Here is an 18,532-nt window from a genome sequence, read left to right on the forward strand (position 1 = left end):
TAAAATAGAGCGGATAGATCATCACAAATGTGGAAAAAAGAGCCATACTCGCCCTCCCCCCAGCACCCAGTCGCCCACCATCATCCACCCTCCTCCTCGTTATTCGCCACCCCCAAATGTGTGAGAGTCCAGCACCTCGCCTGCCAAAACGGGGGTGTCTGCTCTCTTTTTCCTTTCTACAGCCTGCACACACGCAAGGGGCTCACCCCTGCCACCTAAAAATGGTTAAGCCCTAGCAGTGAGTCAGCTTGTTGCTATGGTAACACTTCCAACCTCTTGCATCCCGCCCTGTTTCCGACTCTTGTTTAGACCAGAGAAGAAAGACGGAAATCATTTTGTGAAAAGGGAATACATGAAGGGGAAATCAATTATTGTGTTGTGGACACAAAGGACAACGATAGGGTGACTTTTAAAATAAATAAAATCAATATCAATCAATATGCGGATAGGAAATTAGGAATTATAAAGCGGGCGATCGATATTTTAAAAATGGCTCCTAATATGGTGTGTTTCATTCGGTTAAAATGATATCTATCAGCCTGGGCAGTCTTTCTCTTGATTTCCCTTTGCTGCAAAGTGGTGCAGCTGGGATGGGGGAGGGGCTGCTGCAGGCAAGCAGATCGGGAGCCAAAGAGGAAGGAAGATTTGGGAAAAACAACAACAGTGATGTTACAGTGGCGTTTTACAACAAGCACATTGTATTTGTAATACCACATCAACAGAACTACAACATATTCTATTCTGATGGAGTTACTTTGCAAAATTAGAGCTACTGTAAAGAGAATTGTCTTCATTGTCATTGATCTCAACGTAAATTCTTATTGAGATTACACATGATACTTCAGGATAATGATAAAATTAAACACTCAAAGAAAAGATACATTTAGAAATATATAAGGGTAAATATGTGAAATATCTACAAGGTATAATAGTGTTTCTAGACTAAGTTGTAAGTGCATCAGAAAATAGTCCAATGAAAAATAGTGCCATCATATTTAGCAGCAACTTTGTGTGGAAATAAGGATAAAATATCTATATCAATCTTTCTAGAGCTATAAAATATACGCTATATTTTTTTTCACACGATTAGTGTTGTTGTTTGGGGGCGATTGCTCTGGCCTAAAAGCACACAAAATTAAAAAAATATATCTTATAAATACAATTTAATTTGGCATAAGAGTGTCCATGCATTTTCTTAAATCTCTTTTCAACTGTCCCGTATTATCATCCCGGCTAATCTGGAATGTAATCCTATGCGGGCATTCTCCACGTGGATGAACAAGAAACTGTTTTAAGCATACATTAACGACAATGGGGTTATTTTCTTTGGCGAGTGTTTTAAATATTTTGTTTGCATATCAACAAATCCAAATTAAATTCATGACACCTGAAGTTAACAATCACAACGGCCAGACAAAGGTAATGAGCCCCTTGCTAAACATCATGTGCAGAAAATAAACAAACTCTTATATTCTACTAACTGTCCTCATGTACGTGGAATAGAACAATTATAAAATTCAAAACACTTTTAAAAAAACAAAGCAGACAAAGAATACATTTAAAAAATATGTAATAAAAAATGAAATTATTGAAGTCATTAACATTGTTTGAATGTACACAGTGTTTTAGAAATAAATAAGTATATGAACGAGGGTGGAGGGGGCATTTGGCACAAGTGTGGCACCAAGACATCATTTTTTATTTGTAATATTTCTATCTTAGCTTTTTGTTCAGAGTATTGAATTTAAAAGGTTGCCCACCCGTGTGCCTGTGTGTTAAAAACATAACATTTTAACATACATTGTTAAAAGATGCACATGTGGTGAATATGTAGCTAAAAATATAATAGAAATGTACGAGTGACGAGATAGACGTGTCAGTAATTAACAGTTTTTACCATTTCCATTTTGGGCAATTAAAACTAAGCTCTTGATAAACATGTTCAACTGTTTATTATTATGATAGATATTTTTTTAGTGTTTTTTTGGGTAAATCTTTATGTTCAGCAGGCATGAATCAAAAAAACTTATGTGGTTTGTGGCCTGTAGTTTGCACACTTCTGGACTTTGTACTAAAATTAAAAAAAAAAATTATAATGGAGAAAAATAAAGGACCCAAATGACTGTTGCACTCAAAAACAACAAACAACATGAACTGAAATGTTCCTGTATTACAGCACAGAAAGACACCCAACATAAAACAATTAAAATAACCCCACTTCTCCAGATTTTTGCACGTGTATAATACTAATGCATCTTTGAACAATAACCTAGCCCATTTTCACTGCACTACATAGCTCATATTTGGTTACATAATCTCTCTCTCCCTCCCTCTGTCCTGTATTTTTCTGTTTCATTCCAGCACTTAAAATACCTCACACAGTCTCTGCCAATCACAGAGCTAGCGGCTTATTATAACAGTTGCTATGCACGACACACATTTCCTCATTTAAGCACACAAAGACGGATGAAGAGCAAAATGGTGGCTGAGCATCAAAAATACAAGCGCTGCTGGACTGTGTTGCTTCCCTCCCCTGCCTCTGTCCTCCTTGCCATCACACTTTCACCTTTTTGGTCACTTTGCTATTAGAACACACATGGTAAAAACACTGTTGCATTCCACTTGGTATTCCAAACTGCGATTGGCTGCATCCATTGCTTGTAATCCTGTGAAGCAGCAGCATGCATGCTAGGGAACTAGGTCACTGGGAATGTAGTGCACTGCATGCTTAATGAGAGACATCATTCACAAGGTTGTACAGAAACAAGACAGAATATGCAATGTGCAAAATGACGATTACAGAAAAAAACCCCACTAGAACTAAAATTGTCATTATTGTCATTGATAACAAAGTGGTGAATATCGTTTCAACAAGACAAGGCACTCAAAGATATATAACGGATAAAAAAGTAAAAGAAAAAAAGAAAAACAGCCAATATTATATATATATATATATATAATATAATTTTATTTTTGTAATTGTAACCTGAGATGATTGGGTGTAAAAAATCCCTGGTTAAAAATAAGACTTTTGAAACTATAAGCATTTAACAAAACAGAATACTAAAAATATGAAAGAAAAGAGAAAAATGGATGGAAAAGCGCTTTGCTCTATGAGATAGAATGTGCTAAAGAGAGAGAAAATTATCATTTTAGGCATTTCTCATAATAAAAATAATGATGGTATATTAGATTGTTTTATTAAGGCCTTGTGAATTCAATCTGATAAGGCACTTTTTATGCATTTATTATACCAATACAAGGGGCAGCACGGCGACGCAGTGGTTAGCGCGTGTGCGGCACAGTTCTGAGGTCATGAGATCGAACCCCCTGTGTGGAGTTTGCTCTCCCGTGCTTGCGTGGGTTTCCACCAGGCACTCCGGTTTCCTCCCACATTCCAAAAACATGCATGTCAGGCTAATTGGCCAGTCCGAATTGTCCCTAGGTGTGAATGAGTGAGTGAATGGTTGTCTGTCTCTGTGTGCCCTGCGACTGGCTGGCAACCAGTTCAGGGTGTCCCCTGCCCACTGCCCGAAGATAGCTGGGATGGGCTCCAGCACCCCCGCGACCCTACTGAGGATAAGCGGTGCAGATAATGGATGTATGGATGGATATACCAATACAAAAGACTTTAAAAGCCTTATGAACAACTATCCAAGACAGAAAATTGCTAAACAAACTGATCTAATTAACAGAGACTATTCAGGAGAAATAGCTGAAATTTTGATCTAATAGTAGAAAATAATTTTAAAAATAACACAGCTTAAACATTTGATTCAATATTAGAGAGTATGGAACTAAATAAAAAAAACGAATGTCTTCCTTTTAAAATTGATTTATTATACAACAATTAAAGAAATATAATTGCTAAAGAGTGAAGTAATGTTTATTTGTGACACCATTAATCACAAAGGGCTGCACAGACCACAGACTATTGCAAACAGACTATTATTACACCTTCCCCTGATCTAAAACCTACATGAAGGCAAGGAAAACTCAAAAACCAATGACTAGAGAATATTCAAGAAAAATAAAAGTCAAAAATTGGATTTAGTATTACAGAATAATCGAGAAAAACTTAGAAATGTTGGATTTAATATTTAAGTCTCAGAAAAATGTTCAAGAAAAAAAATAATAATCTTCACTGAAATACTACCAATTACCCCTGTTATTATAGTATATTTATGTCAAACGAGTAGTAAAAGCAAAATTATGACATTTGATGAAAGGTGTGAGTAAAAACATTATAATGAATAAGCTTTATACTATATTTGGCGTTTATGAGGTAAAGAAAAGAATTGCATTGAAAGTGAGGACATTAAAATGCTGATGCTACTTAAGCTAACACGGTAACCACACTCACGCGCTGTCACAACCGTCAAATGATACCATGTTTCTTTTATAAAAAGATGCAAAAAAAAGAATATTTTTCAATTAAAATCTCACCTCAGCCACCAAAGTTTGCGTATTTTCTTTTTGTCTCAATCCAGTTCTGTCACGATCTCCATTCAGCGTATTTTGACGTGAAAACATCAAGTCGCTTTTCCTCGAGTCAATGCTTCCGCATACGTCATAACCAAATGCGTGCTTAAGCGTACCAGAGCCGTCTACGTCGGCATAGAGGGGCGGGTAATAAGGAATAACCGGAAGTGTTCCGCCTGATTTGATAAAGATGCGCTCTTGACGACACCTGTAGACTTTAACTGATATTATAAGCACTAAGGAGACGACAAAAAGGAAAGAAACCACAGCCAGTGCCAAAACTAAATAAAAAGTCATCTTATTGTTGTATTCCTTTTCAAAATCGCTATACTCAGACAACACTTGAGGAAAACTATCCGCTACGGCCACATTGACCACGACCGTCGTCGAACGGGAAGGTTGTCCGTTGTCCTCCACTACAATTGTTAATTTTTGTTTCACTGCGTCTTTATCAGTCACTTGCCGAATGGTTCGGATTTCTCCATTATGCAAACCCACTTCGAAAAGTGCCCTATCTGTTGATTTCTGCACTTTATAGGAAAGCCAGGCGTTTTGTCCACAATCCACGTCCACTGCAACTACTTTGCTTACCAGGTAGCCCACGTCCGCAGAACGGGGCACCATCTCTGCAAACGTCAAACCCCCCGTTTGGACCGGGTACAGAATCTGAGGGGTGTTGTCGTTTTGATCCTGGATGAGGATCTTGACACTCACGTTGCTGCTGAGCGGAGGGGAGCCATTATCTTGCGCTCTGACGCGGATGTGGAACTCTTTGATTTGCTCGTAATCAAAAGAGCGCACGGACAAAATCTCTCCACTTTCTGCATTCACAGTAAAAAAATCCGAAGCTGCCATTCCGTTCAATTTTGCATCCTCGAGAAAATAAGAAACACGTGCATTATTCCCTGCGTCTTTATCCAAGGCCTTGACCGCAAGAATAACCCCTCCTGGGGTGTTATTTTCTGTGGCTGATGCAGAATAAAACTCGCGTTCGAACACCGGAGCGTGATCGTTCACATCAGATAATTTCAAATGAATTATTTTATGACTAGATCGTGGTGGTGTCCCTTCATCCATGGCTGTTATCGTGATATTATATCCCGGCATCGTTTCACGATCTAAATCATCATCAGACACCAAACTATAAAAATTCAACGAAGTCGATTTTATTTTAAAAGGCAAATCGTGGCTGATAAAACACTTCACCTCCCCGTTCTTACTTGAGTCTAAATCTTTAATATTAAGCATAGCTATTGTTGTTTCGATGGGTGAATTTTCCGGGATGGGATTGGACAGTGAAAGGATGCTAATGACGGGTGCGTTGTCGTTTAAATCAGAGACTTCGATTAAGACTTTGCAGGTATCCCTTAAACCTCCTTTATCGGTTGCTTCGACGTCAATTTCGTATTGTTTGGCCTTTTCATAGTTGATTTCGCCAATAACGGAGATTTCTCCCGTTTTTGCGTTGATATCAAACACAGACGAGCCCACGCCGCGAGATAATGAATACACTACCTCCCCGTTTGTTCCTTTATCGGCATCTGTGGCATCAACGTGCAAAATAATTTTACCTTTTAATGTATTTTCGGGTACAGAAACTCTATAACGAGAATGGCGAAACATTGGTGCATTGTCATTAACATCTAGGACGACTATGTTTATTTTTACAGAGCTCGATTTGGGAGGGTCGCCGCCATCGTATGCAGTTAAAGTCAATTTATGTAAATCTTGGCTTTCTCGGTCCAACAAAGAATCAAGTAACATTTCTGCATATTTGGTGCCATCGGGACGAGAGATTATATTTATTTTAAAATGATCTTCGGGGCTAATTTTATACGTCTTGAGTGCATTCGAGCCCACGTCTGGATCTTGGGCGCTTTCGAGTGAAAAGCGAGCCCCTTTTACGGCAGATTCACTTATTTCAAAGTTAACTTCCTTATTTGCAAAAAATGGAGTGTTGTCGTTTATATCAACAATCTCTACGTCGACATGATGGAGCTCCATAGGATTATTCAAAATAATTTGAAAATGCAGAGAGCAAGGAGACTCTTGGCCGCACCTCTCCTCCCTGTCTATCCTTTCTCTAATTTCCAACGTTCCTTTATCCAAATTAAGAGCTACATACTCACTGCTGTCTTCGGTGAAAATTCTGGCACGCCCTGATTTTAGTCGCCCTATATCCAAACCGAGATCCTGAACGATATTTCCAACAAAAGATCCTATTGCCATTTCCTCTGGGATGGAATAACGGACGTGAGCAACGGTCGGGTGTACACCAAAAAAGAGCAGATTCCAAAATAATATCAAATCCAACGGCATTTTGTTTGGTTTGTCCGTCGAAAAATGAAGGAAACTCGCAGCGGTTCTGTCGAAGGCGGCTTTGTGAGACTGAATAAAGGCGACAGAAAGTATATCAGATTTTTTTCATCCCCAGGTTGACCTACAGCGACACTTGGGGTCCAAAAGTGGCATTGCAATCCCTTGCTGCAATTAAATAACTACAAAAAAGTAAGGAATTCAAGAATAATTTTCTATTAAAAATGATATAACATCCAGGAAATAATAAATGTTAAGTAGTAAAATATATTCAGTTACCCAGATTGTAGTTACAATATTTTATTTTGTTGTTACAGAAATATTAAAAGGTGTAGTTTAATGCCTCTATTGTTATTATGTAAATTGAGGAATCCGAGTGGACGAAACCAGATGGGAAAAAAGAAAGACACGTTGCTCTCCCTGGTGCTGAAATTCGCGTCACTGGTGGGAGATGTAAATTTGGCGACTCAAGTGTCAGACTTCTCATCTCATTTCATCAGCTGCACCGCTTTTCCTCAGTAGGGTCGCGGGGATGCCGGAGACCATCCCAGCAATCATCGGGCAGTGGGCAGGGGACACCCTGGACTGGTTGCCAGCCAATCGCAGGGCACACGGGGACAGACAACTCACTCGCTCAGTCAAACCTAGGGACAATTTGGACCGGCCAATTCACCTGAAATGCATGTTTTTGGAATGTGGGAGGAAACCGGAGTGCTTGGAGGAAACCCACGCAAGCACGGGGAGAACATACAAACTCCGCACAGTAAGGCCGGGAGCTGGATTTGAACCCACTCAGGGGGTTCCAACGACCTCAGAACTATGCCTACCCACTGCGCTGCCGTGCTGCCCAGTGTCAGACTTCAAAACTCAAAATAAAGCTAAAACAAATACAATGTAAATAACTGCTATTAATTGGAAGATGGGTTGTGTTACAACCACTTAGCACTAAAATAAAAATAAAAAAGGAATGCACGCAGTTACAAATTTTTTGAAAGGTTTAAATGAAAGACCTGGATAATATAAAACTGACAAAAAGAAACAACAAGACAGCAATTTTGCAAATAAACGAAAGGCAATAATACTGAACAATTCGGTTGAAGTATTGGAAACAGGGCCAAATGAATTGGAAAAAGTTAAATAATTTGAAATGAGCTAAAGTTGTCACAGACAGACAATAATACAAAAATACTGGTAACTATAGAATGTCATAAGAGGAAGACAGTGTTAAACGTACCGAAAATATTCAAAAATGTACAAAAAGTAGTATGAAAATGAAGAGTAAAGCTTAGAAGAGAAAATTGGGGAAGCATGTGGAAAAAGTACTGAAAATTATAGTAAAGTACTAAAAATAAGTGAAATATAGTGACAGGTCTGAAAAAGGAAAGCAATATTAAATAAAGAACAGTATGGAAATAGTATGGAAAAGTACTGAAAGTACTGAAAAATAAAGAATCATACTCCAATTTCAGGAATATGAAAGAAAAGGATGACAGAATAATGAACATAATTTCACTTTCAATGATTATTTCACTTTCAATGATGATTTCAAAAGATCATTAATTTTTATGCGCAATAGGAAGATGAATGTACTTCAATTGACTTAAAAGCTTGTGAAAATCAACTGAAGAGTAAAAGAAGGATGTTAATAGCTGTTGGCAACACCTAACCCTTAACCCAAAGGTTCAAGAATGTGCAACCAATGATTGAAGAGGACTAAAAAGGATGAATAGTGAAAATAATGACTCACCAAAGTGGACATTTGTGAAAAGTTTCCTGACATCTGCTTGTCAGCTTCAACTCCATCCACACTCACTAAACTCTGACTCAAGGCTTGCATGTTCTTCACGTCACTCCTTCTGGAGTCAGTGGTCCTGCACACCTCATAGTTGTACACATGGGGCAGGGTGGCCGTCCCCAAAGTATCCGAGTACCTGGGGGGGTAGTAGGGGATAACGGGCAGGTCGGCGAGAACACGGTCTCGCCTCCACCTGTGCACCTTGACCGATATGATGAGCAGCAAGCAGGCCACAAAGAGAAAGGAGACCACAGCCAGCGCCAAGACTAAGTAAAAAGTGAAGTTGTTGTCATAGTCTTTGTCAAGGTCGCTGAACTCGGACAGCACTTGAGGGAAGCTGTCCGCTACCGCCACGTTGACCACCACCGTGGCTGAACGAGAGGGCTGCCCGTTGTCCTCCACCACCACAGTCAGTCTTTGTTTGACGGCATCTTTATCTGTCACTTGGCGGATACTTCGGATTTCTCCATTGTGGAGGCCCACTTCAAACAGCGCCCTGTCTGTGGCTTTCAACACTTTATACGAGAGCCAGGCATTCTGTCCACAGTCCACATCCACAGCCACCACTTTGCTCACCAGGTAACCCGCCTCCGCCGAGCGGGGCACCATTTCCGCCAGCGCCTGGCTACCCGTTTGGACCGGGTATAGGATTTGAAGGGTGTTGTCGTTCTGGTCCTGGATGAGGACCCGGACACTCACATTGCTACTTAGCGGAGGAGAACCTCCATCTTGCGCTCTCACTCTAAATCTGAACTCTTTGAGTTGCTCATAATCAAAAGAGCGCACAGCATGAACGACGCCATTTTCAGCGCTAACAGAAACATAAGACGATACCAGCACGCCATTGACCGAAGAGTCCTCCAAGATGTAAGAAAGACGAGCGTTCTGGTTCCAGTCAGCATCACTGGCTTTCAAAGTGAGTACAGAAAGACCTGGCCTGTTGTTTTCAACAATAGAGGCCTCATATAAGCTTTTCTCAAAAACGGGTGCATTATCATTCACATCTGAGATGTGCAAAGTTATCGTGACACTGCTCGAGAGGGAAGGTACGCCTTCATCTGAACACATAACCGTGATATTATAATCCGATGCCCTTTCTCTGTCTAAATCACCATCCGTTACAATACTGTAAAAAGTGCTTGTAGACGTCACTTTAAAAAGTACGTTCTCATCGATAACACAACTGACTCGACCGTTTTCTTCTGAATCAGGATCGTTAACACTCATCACCGCTATCAACGTGTTGGCAGGTAAATCCTCCTCCACTGAAGTGGATGATGAAATCATTTTAATAACAGGGATATTATCGTTGACGTCGCTTACGTCAATAATAACTTTACTGGAATCATACAAGCCTCCTCGATCAACCGCTTCAATATCAATCTCATATTTTTGCTCCTTTTCATAATCTAAACTGCCTGTCAAGATAAAATTCCCATCTTCAGTAATTTGAAATAATTTGGAAACGCTGCTCATGCTATTTCCAATGACGTAGCTTACTTCTCCATTGGAGCCTTTGTCTGCATCGGAAGCACTAACTTGAGTAATCAGAGTACCCGGAGGGGAATTTTCCTTTACACTAGTTTTGTACACATTTTGTGAAAAAACGGGAGCATTGTCATTTACATCGAGGACTTGAATTTGAATTTGCATAGTCCCCGACCTCTGTGGCTCTCCCCCATCTTGCGCCGTCAACATTAATGATACAAATTCCTGATTTTCTCGATCTAACTGTTTCTGTAAAATCATTTCCACTTTCTTCCCACCGTCAGACTGTCTGTGTAATTTCAGCACAAAATGATCATTGGGCTGAAGCATGTAGCTTTGAAGCCCGTTCAAACCAATATCGGGGTCAATTGCTTTTTCTAACATGAATTTAGAGCCCACTACAGCAGACTCACTGATTTCCAACACCCTACCTGACTTTTCAAAAAGCGGATCGTTGTCGTTAATGTCCATAATCTCAACTGTGACGAGAAATATTTCTATCGGCTGCTCCAATGCGATTTGAAAACTCAACGTGCAAGGCGTCGTTTGGCCACAAATTGCTTCGCGATCCATTTTCTCTTTGATAACCAGCACGCCCTTTTCCCTTTCCAGCCGGACGTAATCGGTGCTGTCCCCCGTGTGGAGACGAGCTTTACCCGATTGCAAACGTTTCACATCCAGTCCTAAATCCTGTGCAATATTTCCAATAAAGGATCCGTGAGCCATTTCTTCAGGAATAGAATAGCTGACGTGTCCGAGTACCGCAGCAAACCGCAGCACGCAGACAAAAAGAAGCCTGGTTACTCTCATTGTGTACGATGATGCCGAAAAATCCCCAAAACGTAATATTTGTTTCCTTCCCAAATCAATTAACAATCCACAAAAACAACAAAGACATTCAAAATCAAATTAAATAATCCAGGGTAAAATGCAAGACTGATATTCTTGCAAACAAGGACTGCGCACTTCGTTTTTGTCCCAGCTTGAATGAGCCTGCACTGGAGGGGCGCTTGAATAAATGTACATTCGAAACGCGTAAACTCTAGGCAAAGGGCAACAGCGGCCTCCAGAGTTCAAAATATAAAATTACATATTGGTGGATAAAATATTTCGGAATTATAACAGAATATATAATGAAGAGTGTTACCATGAAGGAGGAATCAACAATAAAAAGTTGTATCAAATATGTACTCCACAAAGAAGGAATCTGTTATGAGTGAAAGAAGAAGGAGGCCTTGTGTCGCTCTTCAAGGTGCTGAAATAGAGGCACAATTGTGAAAACAGAAAGCCAACTAAAGAAATATGACAACGGATAATCCAGAAATTGACAAAACGCAAGTGGAAAGGCAGGTTCATCTAGGAGGTTGTACATTTTAGTTTATATAACTTGGATCAATGGAAAAGGACAAGTTATTTTCACTAAACTTAGCTTTTAAACGACTACTGTCATTGTTACTTTTTTATTATCTGCTGTTTGTGTGGTGTCCATTGTGAAAGATGGCTTGATTTCATTTCTTTCAACCTTATTAAAAAAAGGTCAAATTAAAAAGATATATGGTAAAATACTTTATTTTAGTGCTAGACGGACGTGTAAACACTAAACCGATAGTAATATAACAAAGGAATCCTGAAGGTGACCAACCTCAAGAGGAGAATCAGGTTCATTGAAGTTGTTCTTTTGACTTTTCTGCATGGTCCCAGTAGAACTTGAATCCATTATCAAAATGTTTTGACTAGCAGCTCTGTGCATTGTAAAGTCACTTTTTCTGGAGTCAGTGGTCCTGCACACCTCGTAGTTGTACACATGGGGGAGGGTAGCACTCCCTAAAGTTTCCGAGTACCTGGGGGGGTAATATGGGATGACGGGCAGGTCAGAGAGGAAGCGAGACTGCCTCCACCTGTACACTTTGACCGATACAATGAGCAGCAAGCAGACAATGAAGAGGAATGAGACCACGGCCAGCGCCAAGACTAAATAAAAAGTCAGGTTGTTGTCGTACTCCTTGTCAAGGTCGCTGAACTCGGACAGCACTTGAGGGAAACTGTCCGCTACGGCCACAATGACCACTACCGTGGCCGAACGAGAAGGCTGCCCGTTGTCCTCCACCACCACAGTCAGTCTTTGTTTGATGGCGTCTTTATCTGTCACTTGGCGGACGCTTCGGATTTCTCCGTTGTGGAGGCCTACTTCAAACAGTGCCCTGTCTGTGGATTTCAAGAACTTATAGGAGAGCCAGGCGTTCTGCCCGCAGTCCACATCCACCGCCACCACTTTGCTCACCAGGTAACCTGCTTCTGCCGAGCGGGGAACCATTTCTGCCAGCGTTGAGCTGCCTGTATGGACCGGGTACAGAATTTGAGGGGTGTTATCGTTCTGATCCTGGATCAGAACTCGGACGCTCACATTGCTACTAAGCGGAGGAGAACCTCCATCTTGTGCTATCACTCTAAACCTAAATTCTTTGAGTTGCTCGTAATCAAAAGCTCGCACAGCATGGACTGCGCCACTTTCAGCCGTAACAGACACGTATGACGACACTGGCACCCCGTTGACTAAAGAGTCCTCCAGGATGTAAGAAATCTGAGCATTCTGGTTCCAGTCAGCATCACTCGCTTTAATGGCGAGCACTGAAAGACCGGGCGAGTTATTTTCAACAATGGAGGCCACATATGAGCTCCTTTCAAAGACCGGCGGGTTATCATTCACATCCGAGATGTGCAAAGTAAGCATGACACTACTCGAGAGTGATGGCACGCCCTCGTCAGAACATGTCACTGTGATATTATATTCCGACGCCCTCTCCCTGTCTAAATCTCCATCCGTCACTAAACTATAAAAATTACTATCAGTCGACCGAAGAACGAACGGAATATTATGGTTTATCGCACACTCAACTTTCCCATTCTCCCCATCATCTTGATCCTGAATATTGATTATTGTCACGACAGTTTCGCTTTGAACATCCTCAGGTATGACGTTTGTTTTGGACATGACGTTGATTAGCGGGCTGTTATCGTTCACGTCGATTACATCGACGATGACCTTGCAGTTGTCTGTCAGTCCTCCATCATCACGTGCATGGACGTTAATTTGATAGCTGCGAGCTTTTTCATAGTCTAAATTTCCGATTAGACTGACCTCACCGCTATTTTTGTTAATGCTAAATACATGTCTTAAATGTGTGTTCCCAATTGAATAAGTTATTTTACTATTGCTTCCATGATCAACATCTGATGCAGAGACTACGATCACAACGGTGTCTGTTGGTGTATTTTCTGCAATTGTAGCTTTGTAAACAGGCTTTGTGAAAACAGGAGCGTTATCATTAACATCTAAAACAGTGATTAGGATTTGCATTGTGCCCGACATCTGCGGTTCCCCTCCGTCTACTGCTGTCAAAACAAGACGCAAGTGCTCCCTATTTTCTCTATCTAGGGGCTGCTTTAAAATCATATCAACACTTTTTGAGCCATCCGCTTGATTGTGTAATTTTAGTTCAAAATTATCAGAGGGCTCCAGGGTGTACGTTTGAAGGCCGTTTTTTCCGACATCTAGATCCACTGCCTGCTGTAAATTAAATTTCGATCCTATTACTGCAGATTCGCTTATTTCAAAATTAATATCACTTTTCTCAAACGCAGGTGCATTGTCGTTAATGTCAACAACCTCTGCTACAATTTTATAAAACTCGATGGGGTTCTCTAAAATAATCTGGAAGTGCAGCGCGCACGGCATCGCATGAGCACAAAGCGCCTCCCTGTCTATGCGCTCCTTGACGAGGAGGACGCCCCTGTCTTTATCCATCTCCACGTATTCCTTGCTCTCACCGAAATAAACACGAGCCCTCTGTGATTTCAACCTTTCCACCCTGATCCCCAAGTCTTGGGCCACGTTCCCCACGATAGTGCCCACGCGCATTTCTTCATCAACGGAATAGTTAATTTGGCAAAATGTCGCGGTGACGCAAAGCAGCCAAACGCAGAGCAGGACTTGCCGTCTCATTGTTCTCTTTTGCCTTCAAGGTCCGCGTGAAAAACAATCAGGAGGAAGAAATCGAAACAAAAATACCACACACTCCTCGGATGAGAAAATGAAGAAAAATATTCCGAAAGCAAAAAGAGTAAAATCGTCCCAGTGAATGTTAAGCTCCAATCTTAACCGCCTCTTCGGTGGTTTGTCTATTTTCCCTGTGTTACTGAGTATTAAGAACTGTGGCCAGCCCATTCAAGGCACGTTATGGACAAGGGCGTCTCCCTGAGTTCAAAATGAGAACTGCAGGAGTACTAGCACACACCACAACGAGATAACCAAGGCATATTTTTATGTCAAAATGGATGGATGGCATGAAATAAAAAGAAAACCCCTTAAACGTTATCATGCTTCGTAGTATATAGAGTTAGAACAAAATATTTCTGATCTTTTTATTATTTTCAAAGAACATAAACATTGATGGGTTATTTTTACAATTTTTAAATGAGTGGCACTTCGATGACTAAGGCTGTCATTATGTCGTATATTTAGTATTTTAAATTGGTTTGTTGGTTCCCTTAACTACTAGGGTCGTATGGGGCACCATTTCTTGAGGTGGGTCTTCAGCATGTACTGTCTGGTGGCACCCAACCCTCTCCAGGCCAACATATCTTTCCACACGGTCTTAAACCGAGGACCTTTCGCATGTTAGGTGAATGTGCTGACCACTTCACTATGATACATATGATAATGGTTGGATCGCGAAGATGCACCACTTTCTGTAGTGTATTTCGGTTAAGTATAGTCTGGTGATGCCCATGCCGTTCCAGGTCAACATAATATCTGATTAAGTTGAGAATATTGTCAAGTTTTTGCATCAAAGACTGTAGGTGAACTTGTACTACATTTATATGTTTAAAAAGTATTTTTTTCTATCTTTGTCTCTATGGTGCTGAAACACTGGCAAAGTACACAAATTTATAATGAAATCATATTCACATTAAACAAAACATACCTTAATCTGAATCTTATATAAATTGTATCAATAGAATCGAACAACTGATTTGTGCTAAACTTCCATTCTATTCTGTTCCATTATTTTTACTATTATCAATTCCTGCATTTGATTGAAAAAATATTTTTTATACCTATTTCCTGTCGGATTTGCTTTGTGTAATGGCCATGTCACTCTTGTGAAAAAGTGTTTTTTTTACCTGGTCGAATAAAAGTGCAAATCAAAATTTAATACATAATGAAGAGAGGTGTAGACATATACATATTTAATTTTTGAGCCATTGATGTGGATACATAAAGCCGACATGTTATGGAAAAATGACAGAGATTAATCTAGTCGGTAACCAACCTCAAAGGGAGATTCGGGTTCATCCAGAATGTTCTTTTGACTTAGTATTTTCTGCATGGTCCCGGTAGAACTTGGATCCATCACCAAAATGTTCTGACAAGCAGCTCTGTCCATTATAAAGTCACTTTTTCTGGAATCTGTGGTCTTGCAGACCTCATAGTTGTGCACGTGGGGGAGGGTGGCCGTCCCCAATGTATCCGAGTACCTGGGCGGGTAATAGGGGATGACAGGCAGGTTCGAGAGGACGTGGTCTTGCCTCCACCTGTACACTTTGACTGACACGATGAGCAACAAGCACACAATGAAGAGGAAGGAAACCACGGCCAGTGCTACAACTAAATAAAAAGTCAGGTTGTTGTCGTACTCCTTGTCAAGGTCACTGAACTCGGACAGTACTTGAGGGAAGCTGTCCGCCACGGCCACGTTGACTACCACCGTGGCCGAACGGGAGGGCTGCCCGTTGTCCTCCACCACCACAGTCAGTCTTTGTTTGACGGCATCTTTATCCGTCACTTGGCGGACGCTCCGGATTTCTCCGTTGTGAACGCTGACTTCAAACAGTGCCCTGTCTGTGGCTTTCAACACTTTGTAGGAGAGCCAGGCGTTCTGCCCGCAGTCCACGTCGACTGCCACCACTTTGCTCACCAGGTAGCCTACCTCAGCCGAGCGGGGCACCATTTCTGCCAGCGTTGAGCCGCCTGTTTGGACCGGGTACAGGATTTGAGGGGTGTTATCATTCTGATCCTGGATCTGAACTCTGATGCTCACATTGCTACTAAGCGGAGGAGAACCTCCATCTTGTGCTCTCACTCTAAACCTAAATTCTTTGAGTTGCTCGTAATCATAAGATCGCAGGGCATGGACAATGCCACTCTCAGCACTAATGGACACATACGAGGAGATCGGCACCCCGTTGACCAAGGAGTCCTCCAGGATGTAAGAAAGTCGAGCGTTCTGGTTCCAGTCAGCATCTTTGGCTTTAACAGTTAGTACAGAGAGACCTTGTGCATTATTTTCAACAATGGAAGCCTCGTATGAGCTCCTCTCAAAGACGGGCGCATTGTCGTTTACATCCGAGATATGCAAGGTGAGAGTGACGCTACTCGAGAGGGAGGGTATACCCTCATCAGAACACATCACTGTGATATTATAACCTGAAGCCCTTTCTCTGTCTAAATCACCATCTGTCACTAAACTATAAAAATTATTTGAAGTAATTTTAATGGCGAATGGGCTATGCCCTACTATGACGCAATTAACCATACCGTTAGCATCTGAATCTGGATCACTGACACTCATTAAAGCGATCACAGTGGAAACGGGTGCATTTTCTGTAACCGTTCCAGACGTCGATATCATATTCACAACTGGACTGTTATCATTCACATCGACGACGTCAATAATTATCTTACTCGAATCAGACAACCCCCCTTGATCGATCGCCTCAATATCAATGTGATATTTTTTCTCACCTTCATAATCCAACGGCCCATTTAAGATGACTTCACCTTCTTTATCAATGTGAAATAGCGTTGAGGCAGTATTCCCGATGGCATACACAATCTCCCCGTTTGCTCCTTTATCAGCATCCGTGGCACTCACTTTGGTAATGAGCGTGCCCACAGCGGCATCCTCATTGATACTCGCTTTGTACATTGGTTTGTTGAATATCGGAGCATTGTCATTTATATCTAAAACCGTGACATGAATGCGCATTGTTCCCGTTAGCTGTGGTTCCCCTCCATCCTCGGCTGTTAGAATCAAAGATATGTGTTCTTGTTTTTCTCGGTCTAACGGCTTCTGTAAAACCATTTCGACCTTTTTACTGCCATCAGATTGGCTATGTAGTTTTAGCATAAAATTATCATTTGGCTTTAATGTATATGTTTGAAGACCGTTTTGTAATATGTCAGCATCAAACGCCTTTTCCAGCATAAACTTAGACCCCACAACGGCGCTCTCGCTTATTTCTAATTTCCTCTCCTCTTTCTGGAATGCAGGCGCATTATCATTAATATCAGAAATTTCCACCGTTATAGGAAATAACTCCAATGGATTTTCGAGTGTGATTTGAAAATGCAAAGCACAGGGCGTCGTCTGCTTGCACAGCGGCTCCCGGTCAATTTTTTCTTTAATAAGGAGGACTCCTCGTTCCCGGTTCAGCTCGATGTACTTAGCACTGTCTCCCGTGTAAATACGAGCTTTTCCCGCCTTCAATCTCTGTATTTCCAAGCCTAAATCTCGAGCTACATTTCCGATTGAAGAGCCTATTCCCATTTCCTCTGGAATGGAATAGGTGACCTGTCCTCTCGCCGAGCTGAGGCAGAAGATGAACAATAATAGTACTTGCGGTCTCATTGTCCGAGCTTCCTCTCCAGATTTCCACAAAAACGGTTGTATATCCCTTCAATGTAACCAAATCCACCAAGTGCCGACAACAAAAGTGAATAAAATCCCTTTTAAATCAAAATATGATTAAACATCTCGGATCCAGCGTCTATTATCCGTTCACGAAGCGGTGCTTCTGCGACTGACGCCGTGTCTGAACAAAATGCGGGGAGATATTGTGACAAAAGCTTGGAATGGACCTGCCATAAAAAATAAGGCAACAGCGACCCGTGGGGTCCAAGTTTTGTAATTGCAGCCAAAAATATTCTGCTGAAGGAGTATTAGTTAGTACACATATAAATAAATGTAAGCCTAGGTAAAATGAGCAAATCCATGGTTCTAAAACTAAACCAAGGAATAGAATAAAGCATTTATAGCAAATAAATTAGACTTTTTAAGTTTAGCAACAAGGCTTTTTGCAAACATTACAAAAGTGTATATAGAAGCAGAAAAAACAGCACCTTCCAAAGGAGCTCTCTCAAGCATGCAGTGCCCTAAAATCACTGTCCTTGGTGCTGAACACTTACATAACCTCTACACGAACACTTACTTTCATGACGCAAAAAAAAAAAGCCCGAACTACCTAGCAACTGCATGTCATCATTCTAATTAATTTGAGGGTAGTGGTTATCACATTCGCCGAACATGCGAATGATCCCTTGTCCGAGACCGGTATGGAGAGGAATGGGCGCCACCAGGCTGTACTTGCCCAAGACTCACCGCAGTAAAT

The 18,532-nt window shown here is 41.2% G+C and overlaps 1 protein-coding gene across 38 annotated transcripts in view; it reads right to left on the reverse strand.

Moving 5' to 3' along the window:
• The window catches only part of LOC148360213 (protocadherin gamma-A4-like), a 275,781-nt gene that overhangs the window by 59,049 nt on the left and 198,200 nt on the right, over window positions 1–18,532 (reverse strand). Inside the window, exon 1 of one of the 38 annotated variants that reach the window (XM_088343719.1) lies at window positions 15,415–18,103. The exons of 32 other annotated variants lie outside the window; for them this stretch is intronic. In XM_088343719.1, coding sequence (XP_088199845.1) covers window positions 15,415–17,772 — 2,358 coding nt within the window. In that variant the 5' untranslated portion in view covers window positions 17,773–18,103. Of the gene's footprint in view, window positions 1–4,446; window positions 6,873–8,545; window positions 11,084–11,723; window positions 14,319–15,414; window positions 18,104–18,532 lie in introns of those variants that run through there. 5 more of the 38 variants (XM_088343718.1, XM_088343722.1, XM_088343731.1 and 2 more) reach the window with 5 other exon arrangements.

The sequence above is a fragment of the Urocampus carinirostris genome, chromosome 9 (genome assembly GCF_059441175.1).
Source record: "Urocampus carinirostris isolate Australia breed hairy pipefish chromosome 9, RoL_Ucar_1.0, whole genome shotgun sequence".
In the NCBI taxonomy this organism is placed as follows: Eukaryota; Metazoa; Chordata; class Actinopteri; order Syngnathiformes; family Syngnathidae; genus Urocampus; species Urocampus carinirostris.